The sequence below is a fragment of the Seriola dumerili genome, unplaced genomic scaffold, assembly GCF_002260705.1.
Source record: "Seriola dumerili isolate Sdu_G_001 unplaced genomic scaffold, Sdu_1.0 BDQW01000291.1, whole genome shotgun sequence".
In the NCBI taxonomy this organism is placed as follows: Eukaryota; Metazoa; Chordata; class Actinopteri; order Carangiformes; family Carangidae; genus Seriola; species Seriola dumerili.
This window is the reverse complement of record NW_019174546.1, coordinates 305,066-314,501: the sequence shown is the minus strand read 5'-3', so window position 1 is coordinate 314,501 and position 9,436 is coordinate 305,066. Positions and strand designations below refer to the sequence as shown.

Here is a 9,436-nt window from a genome sequence, read left to right as displayed (position 1 = left end):
TAGACCAAAATCATGAGAGAACTATGGAAATTCCAAAAAGGGTTTTACATATGTTTTCTCCATGGGAATGTAGCATCAAACAGTTATTACAAATAAAAAATAAAAATGACCTTTGTAATTTCTGCGACATATAAACTAAGGAAACATGAGAATTAACTGAATTACTGTGTATATCTGAATGTGACAAAAGCCACTAATCTAATCTTACTAATCAGTAATCCTAATTACTCAGGACTCACTGAGCCTTCCTGCAGTTCCTCACACTGTGGAATCAGTTCTCTCGTTGTCCCTCCAGTGATGTGTTGTTACTTCTTCGGTCCACTCATCCAGAACCTCCTCTGACATCTGCAGCATGTAGGCCAGAGCTGAGGCGTGGAATTTCTCCAAGAGGAAAGTTCCTTTCTCTTGAATCCTGTCTCCGTGACTTTCAGGACTTGTTTCTTGTATCCCTCCTGTTGTAATGGGAAGTGGGTCCGTTCAATTCTCCATTTCCCAAGAACAAGGGAAAATGTTGGATGGCTTTCTGTTCAGGGAAAAGAGATATTTTCATCTCTGTTTCATTCTTCTTTTTCAGGTTGGTTGAGTGGGCTCTCTGGGGTTTGATTTCTTGGATTCTGTTTTTCTTGTTTCTTGACCCCCAAGCAAGAAAAAAAAACCTCCTAAAATTCTCTGGTTGGACTCCAGAGAGAGGCCATGAAGGAAGCGAACAAACAGGTCCAGGTGCCATGTTACTTTCAAGGGATTTCTCCATGGCTCTCCTCAGGAAGACATCCAGAGATGGGTGACGGCTATCCTTGTTTCCAAAAATCTTAGAAATCTTCCAGAGAGAAGACTTTGAGTTGGAGTCACTGTGTTTGTAGTCTTTTCCCAGGAAAGCCTTCAGTACCTCTGTGTTTCTGTTGGGTGTAACAGTGGAACATGTAGACCGCAGCCAGGAACTCCTGAATGCTCAGATGAACAAAGCAGTAGATTGTTTTGGAAGATCACACTCTCTCTCTTGAAGACCTCTGTACAGACTCCTGAGTACCGAGGCCTCTGTGACGATCAAGACCACACTCTCCAGGTCTTCTTGGTAGAACATGATGCTTTCTCCAGATGTTCAAAGGCCAGCCTCCCCAGCTCAGAAGAACTTCCCTGTCAGCCTCCATCAGCTCCTGTGACTGGTCTCATGTCCCTCATCATATTTAACTTCTTCCTCTTTGTCTGAACCAGCAGGAAGTGTGAGTACAGGTCAGTCAGGGTCTTGGGCAGCTCTCCTCTGGTCAACATCGCTCCAGAACTGTAGCAATGATCCAGCAGAAGACTGGGACTTGAGACAGATATGGAGGCCCTGGATGTCCTGATGTGCGAGATGATTCTGCTGGACTGCTCTTCATCGCTGAATCTCCTCCTGAAGTACTCCTCCTTCTGAGCGTCAGTGAAGCCTCGTACTTCTGTCACCCTGTCAACACACGTAGGAGGGATCTGGCCGGCTGCTGCAGGTCGGGAAGTTATCCAGACGAGAGCCGAGGGAAGCAGATTCCCCTGGATGAGATTTGTCAGCAGCACGTTGGCTGATGACTTTTTGTGACATCAGACACAACCTCCCTGTTGGTGAAATCCAGTGACATCTGCTTTCATCCAGGCCGTCAAAATGAACAGAACTTTACAGACAGCGAGCTGCTCTGTCTCTCTAGTATGATGGAAAAACCTGGAAGCAGCCTGAGAAGACTGTGCTGCTCATTCTCTGATTAAGTTCAGCTCCCTGAACGAAAGCAGAATCAGCAGACTGATGTGTTGGTTCTCCAAGCCCTCTGCCCAGTCCAGACTGAATTTCTGCACTGAGACAGTTTTGCCAACACCAGCGACACCTTTTGTCAGAACCACTCTGATGGGTCTCTGTTGTTCAGGTAAGGCGTTAAAGATGTCATGGCACTTGAGTGGAGTGTCATGTACATGTCTCCATCTTGGAAGTTGTCTCAAGCTGCCTCACCTCATGTTGGGTATTAACCTCTTCACTCTGTCCCTCTGTGATGTAGAGCTCTGTGTAGATCCTGTTGAGGAGGGTTCCACTTCCTGCTTCACCAGTTCCTTCAGTCACATGTTCACAGCTTCTCTGCGTAGAATAACCTTATGTTCATCTAAAACCTCCTGCAGACCACTGTTCAGTGAGAGAGAGGTAACAGAGAAAAAAAATAAGCATGGTAAGTGATTACTGCAACACAACAAGTCCGTTTTCAGAAATATGACATCAGCAGACGGATATAGTCTTACTTTGTACAGTGCTGGTCTGACTGGCTGTTTGCAGTCCAGGTCTTGTTCTGGATCTTTGTCCACACTGGGGACAAGAGGAGTCTCCTGGTGAACCAGTCTGGTTCCCGTATGAGGTGATGCACTGTCTGCAGAACCAGTGTCCACAGCTGGTAGGGAGGGATCCCTCAGGATGTCCTGACACAAAGCACAGCAGGACAAACTGCTCCTCCACAGAAACACCGCTCCTCTTTCCCTCTCTGTGGAGGATGAACACATCTCTTTTTAAATAGAAAACTCTTGTCATTCTCATTCTTCTGCTTCTCAGCTCATTTTCAAGTTGTGAGCTGCAAGCTGCCAACTGAAAGACACAACTGTTACTTTTTCTGAACATCATAGCCAAACAAAAAAGTCTCTGTTTAGCCTTTGAGTTGTAACTGAAAGCAAAAACTAATTTAGATTTGATTATAAGATTCAGATTCAGTAAGTAGACTGGATAAAGTGCCATCAAATCCCCAACCCTACTCATATGCAATCTGTTCTGCATACACATAAGTGTCTTACTTTGTGTTTGAGAGGCTCAGGTTCACTAATTGAAGCCAGGATCACTCATCTTCAGTCAGTGTCAAGAAGTACACTCCTGCATTGGAGACAGGACACACAATAACATTTATTAGGGGTTGTAATATCCAGTGTAACAAATGAACGCGCGCGCATGAACAACTCTTAATATTATTTTATGAAATAATATCAATAAACAACTTCTATTTTAATTATACTAATATTTGTAAATAATTTAAGTAATATTTGATTGGTTTATGATTAAATAAGAAATAACTTTGGCAATTTCTATACTGTGAACACTACTACTGATTATGTTATCTCATTCTATAAACTGTTTGCGCTTCAGAATCAGAAAAAACGTCACTGATCCCCTCGGGGACGTTGCTTTGTTTCTTCCCTATACAGGATAGTTGCGCAGCTTGAGTTTTGGTCAAAGGAGTTGGTAAAGAGAATCAAGTTAAGAAAAGTAAAAATAAAAGTAAAAGTAAAAATGACAATAAAATTAGTTATATACATAGTTATAATCAATAAACACAGTAATGAATTAAAATGTATGAATGCAAAAAAAAGTCAAATGCTGTCGGGCTCCTACAATCACCAGGTATGGACGTGCAAAAATGGAAAGCAGAAATTATCTTGCCTTTCCTCCGTGCGACTCAGCAGTTAGTTTCACAAGACTTGTGACGCGTAAGAGAGGAAACATTACTCACGGTTGTCTTTCTGATGGGGGCCAAACTTTTATATCTTGCCAACTCAATACAAACTTCTTCGTGCCTCCTTTCGTGATTTCCTGAGCCGGTCTTGTGGCGAAGTCGACGCCTGCAGACTTTCACACTGTCTTTATTCTTCCGTGGTGATTAAATCCTGAAGGTTCCGATCTCTCCTCTCATATCATATATATACATCTGCAGGGCAGAACTCAAATTAATTTGGCTTTCCCTCGTGTCGTTAAATAATATCTCACATTTGTCGGACACAGATTGCAAACATATGTAAACAATTCCTGTTAGCAACAGCTGACACAAATATGGTTCCTAAAAAATGTTCAAGTACTCACAGACACAAATTAGAGGGTACCACTCACCTTATCAAGATTCAATAACTAATTATAATTAGGTTGTTCATCTTGTTGTTAACACAACAAATCATAAATCATACAATTTATAAATAGAGAGTAATACGCAGTTTGCATACATTGATGCGTGATTCATAGCAACTCAAGTTAATTGCCTAGCTATCAAGATCTACTCTATTATCTATAACTGGTAAGGCATTAATAAATGAACCTGGCCTTTCATGGTCTTAAGCTAGGTTATACTGAGGTATATTCAGTAAATGCCGCCCACAGTGTAGGCCTACCCATCTTTTTCGGATATCCCATGTCCGCCCCTGTGAATGCTTTGATCTGTCTTCTTAAGAAGACAGTCTGACTTCACCACTGCCACCAAGGCAGGATCACCTTAAAGGAAGTGAAACACTACACCACAGGTCAGTAGTAGGAAATGATACCCACCCACCACACCAGACATACATTTTGTGTCTCCTCCTCACGAGCCCTGTGTTGGACAGCTGTTGTTCTCTGACACAAGCTGTAATCCACAGAAAAGGTAAGATCATTCTCTTTATTCTCTATGACAGAACTAAGCTACGTATATGAAAACAAATACCCTTCTGTTACCCTACTACATTTCATTTGCTTGTATTATTTACTGGTTAGACTTTCAACAAGACAGCAAACATTAATTTAGTTAATGATAATTCTTTAAAGTGTCTGTTCAATATGTTTAACCATATTTCCCACAAATATGTTCTCATGCAGATAATGTAGTTTTGGTTTTGAGATCTCTGGCAGCAAAACGTCTCAGTGATGGAGACCTTAAACATCTGCCAAAAAAACACACCACACACTTTTACAGTAAAATCTAGATACAATTATGGACAATCAGATTGTCTTTTGTGTGTGATCAGAAGGATATGGTTATGTTTAAAAAATTCAAGACCTATGTAAGCTATATTGTACACTACTGGCAGAGGCTCTGACTGAAAAGTTGAACAATGAATAGTAAAAGACAGAAATTCTGGAGAATGTGGAGTTTTGTTCCTCCAATCCTGCAATTCCTTTTATCATCAGTGACTGAATGATAACACAACATGACAGTGTAGTGCTATATCAGTATTACACCTGTTGAAATCTCTCTCTTTTTGCAGAGATGCAGGGGGAGTACGGAAGTCAGGTAAATTCACTTCTTTGTAACTCCACACTGCCAGATTGTTTTTAATTTTCAAACTTCAGACCCGTATTCAGACCCAACTGACACTGACTCAAGTGACATGACTGATGTGGATGAAGATCAGGTCACTCTTTAATCTAATCTAATCTAATCTAATCTACTAATCAGTAATCCTAATACTCAGGACCAAGAAGAGAAGATTCCACTCAATCTGAATAAAGTATTAAAACATGTAGATAAAATGATTTATTATCCAATCAGATATGTCTTCATGTGCGTCGCTCTGAGTTGTTCTTTAAAATGAGTAGCCTGTCACCTGCTACAGAATCCGCCCAAATGTGACCACAACATTCATAACATTATTAACAACAACAACAACAATAATAATAGCTTAAGTAAAAATAATTGCAAGTTATTGGAAATGAAAATCTTAGAAAACCAACAGTGTGGTCCTTAAGCATTTCCTCCTTAACACATTTAACAGGAACATTCAAACCCAAGAAAAAAAATCATTTTTTATACTCTCTCCTCTGTCTCTCTCTCCCACAACACACAACACACACACCAACCACACACACCAACACACACCAACACGCACCACGACGCACACACGCACACGCACACACACACACGCACATAACGCACACGCACACGCACCAACACATATTTTAAGTAAACACACATTAGTCCTAACAGTTCACTGAGAAAATCCAATGAGAAAGAGAAATGTTTTTCTTTAGCATGTGAATTTGACTTTCTTGTCCAAATATTGACTCTGAGGATCTTCTGTAAATTGTTGTGATAAAAATGTATATATTTTTTATAACCAACACTGGACATTTTCTACAAATTATTATTTTAAAATAATTAGTCCCCTGGCTGTCAGAAATTATGTTTGGGAGTGTGTGAGTTCTGAAGGTTTAATTTAAGTGAAACAGAAATCATTCATGAAATTAACTGAAACTGGGGAGATGATTCTTAGTCTAATAAAAGACAAACAGTCAGTCAGTGACCTGACCTCAGAGTCTCCAGTCTACAGTCTGGATTTCTTAGACAACCACAAAGCTCCTTCACTCCTGAATCCTGCAGGTGTTTCACTCAGCTCCAGTTCTCTCAGATGGAGGGTTGGACTTCAGAGCAGAGACGAGAGAAGCACAGCTTGATCGCTGACAAAACAGCAACACCTCAATCTGTATAAAGAATAAAACATGTTAGATAAAAATCATTTACAATTCAATCAGACTTGTCTTAATCAATGAATTGTTTCTAGTAGAGAAGTAGAGTGATTTTGTCATTCTGTTATTGTGGATCATCATAATGTCATCCTACTTACAGACACCATCCAAATGTGACCACAACATTCATACACCTATTCATGTCAACACAGATTTCCATAACCAGTCCAATAAACATAAAAACTGAATTTCATCCAGATTGGCTGGATGGACATTAGAAGGAAAAAAAGAAAGAAGATGACATTTGGCTTTTATATTCTGTGGTGTGTTTGTCCTATATCTTTTCTTTATGTCTTTTTCATGGCCACTCACAACTCAGACAAAGCGGATTTTTGCAGGTTTTATATGTGCAGTATTATTCCTATTCAACGACCCCAGCAGAGTTATAGATTTTCCAGCAGGGACAGTGTTAGCGTGTGTGTGTGTGTGTGTGTGTGTGTTGTGTCATTACTAAAGATAAAATATTGAAATGCAACAGAAACAAACTATTTCTGCTTCAGGCAGCAAACTTTACAAATTTAAAACAAATATTATATCATCCACACAGATTCGAAAAATGAAATAAACTAAATAAAATAAATACATTTTTTTTAAAAAACTAGCAGTTGATATTTTTCATTGATCTAAGAAAACATTCTTTTTACAACAGCGGGCTACCATTCAGTACAATATGAAAAAGACAATGTGGACAGAACAAACTTGCAACTTTATGAATATAAGTTTTGTACGTACTGTATGTAAATTGGTTAATAGATGGAAATTATAAACATACGACGCTCTAGTCTAGTAACTGTCAGTTAAATGCCTCTCGGCCTCGAGAGTCTTCAGTCTAACAGTCTGGACTCCCCAGAAACCACACAGCTCTTCACTCCTGAATCCTGCAGGTCCAAGTTTCCTCTCAGCTCCAGTTCTCTCAGCTCGGGAGGGGTTGGACTTCAGAGCTGAGATCAGAGAAGAATAGCTGATCTCTGACATATTGCAGCCACTCAATCTGAACAAAAAATAAACCATTCATATTAATAAATCATTCAAAATCCAGTCAGATATCTTAATCAATTAATGTTCCTGTAAAAAGGAAAGTGATGTTCCAAGATGTGTCACCTCTGATAATGACGTGCCAAAATAAAGGCTTACACCTGAACATAAAGGACGTGTTGGGTCCTCACACTTGCCATTCAACTACGATTTTGGGAGATGCAAAGCACATCATAGGTTTGCTCCTAGCATGAACTAATCCTACTGCTTCCATGTCGCAAAACCTTTCCTCCAGCTAAGTTTTTGTCTTTTCTTTTTTGTTGCAATCTGAAGGTCTGTGGCTTTCAAATTATCAGCAATGCTGACCATGAAAACAGAACACAGTTACTGTTTCAACAATTACTTGGAAACAAATTAGAAAATCAAATTTATGGTGTCATGCATAATCATCACTTATGTGACTGTAGGTGTAATATTTTTTTGCTGAAGAGAGAGGCCTATGGTCTATTGGTCAAAATGGATGTTCAGCATTACCATGTGCCACCAGTACCAAATGAAATTTGGAGTTGAATTATATGAAGATTTAGAAAAAACTATGTACATTCTCTCACTGCTTTGTAAATCACACACAGGTTACTAACCGAGAAATAAGAAACTGAAAAGATTTGAAATAAAATATATAACAAAAAAAAAAAAAATCTCCATCAGCAAACTGACTCAGAAAATCTCCAGTCTAGGCAGTTTGCCATCTCCTCACAGGCAACAGCTGTTTAATTCCCGAATCCCACAGGCTGTTTCTCCTCAGGTCCAGCTCTCTCAGAAGGGAGGGGCTGGACTTCAGAGCTGAGGCCACGATTTCACAGTGAGTCTCTGAAAGTCCACAATCAGCGAGTCTGTGAGTGGAGAATATATAAAATTGGTTACAATAAAATCAGACATATTGGAATAAAAATAATATCAAAACAGGTCATAATTTGATCAACGTCTGCTCTTCACATTTGTGGTTAAGCTAATCGTTCTTATTGTGCTTGACATGAAACTATAATTGTCGTCACTCTCTCACACCTGCATACCTTTAATGTGAATCTTGGTTTTACTTCAATCTTTGCAGAAGACGGGAGGGGAAATGAAGTTACATTTAAGCTTCCATAATGTAATCTGATATTATTTTTAATTGACTCCAAAAAATTCATTATTTCTTATGTTTACACTAAAAATATAATCTCTCCTTGATAGCTCTTTGCTGCATTGTTTTAATTAATGTCATCAGACACTGACCTTTGGTGTGTGTGAGAAGACTCTGCTCTTATACATTCAGACCTCTGTTCTTCTGGCTAACACTGTGCATTACTGATTACTACTGTCCTCTACATGAACAAGAGAGAATGTCTTATTTAAGAGCATATGGAAAGACTTCAGAGCAAGACCATGAAACTGAAGGAAATAACATACCTCCACTCTTCAAAATTAAAAGTTTTAATAAACAATTAAAAAATACATTTGGAGGTTTGACATCTACACTCTTGTGTGGAATGACCAGTAGTTTATGGTGGCTAATATTATGTTTTTTAACTGTAAGGACATAATATTGTATAAATGACATTACTGAGCCAGTTCACTAAATATGACCTTTCCTGTGAAACTGTTACAACTATGTTTTAGCATTACCATTATCCCATAAGTGTCACCTTTACTTTGAGTGGACCATGTTTTGTTTCATTTGTTTTAAAAGGGGTTGAGACATCCCCTAACGTCCTCCATGCTCATTGTGACTTCAGTAACCTTTGGAATTGACACAGATCTTATACAAACTTTACAAAACACCTTGTAGAAACTACTTAGTCTAACTTCACCGCATTCACTGGTCACTGTAAAATACTACTGTGTATATAAACCTTATCACAACCTCCTAAGTCCGTAATAAAGTAATTCCACAGATTTATCATTACACTCTTCAAATTTATGCAGAGGAACAGAGATATCATCTTTTTTTTTTTATTTCAAAATTCTTCTCCTTGGCACCAGCAGCCTGCAACCTACAGCAGAGATGCGCAGGGAGTAGGGGAGGTCAGGTAATTCACTTTTGGTAACTCCACACTGCCAGATTGTTTTTAATTTTCAAAACTCAGACCCGTATTCAGACCCAACTGACACTGACTCAAGTGACATGACTGATGTGGATGAAGATCCGGTCACTCTTTA

The 9,436-nt window shown here is 39.2% G+C and overlaps 1 protein-coding gene across 1 annotated transcript in view; it reads right to left on the bottom strand.

The window, feature by feature from the left end:
- Nucleotides 1-9,436, bottom strand: part of LOC111231189 — a 24,633-nt gene that overhangs the window by 12,392 nt on the left and 2,805 nt on the right. The window contains exons 4-9 of the mRNA XM_022758224.1: nt 7,992-8,127; nt 2,254-2,427; nt 1,973-2,095; nt 1,229-1,524; nt 733-896; nt 263-452 (exon numbers count right to left, since the gene is read on the bottom strand). Of these exons, the coding sequence (XP_022613945.1) occupies nt 263-452; nt 733-896; nt 1,229-1,524; nt 1,973-2,095; nt 2,254-2,427; nt 7,992-8,127 (1,083 nt within the window). The remainder of the gene's footprint in view (nt 1-262; nt 453-732; nt 897-1,228; nt 1,525-1,972; nt 2,096-2,253; nt 2,428-7,991; nt 8,128-9,436) is intronic.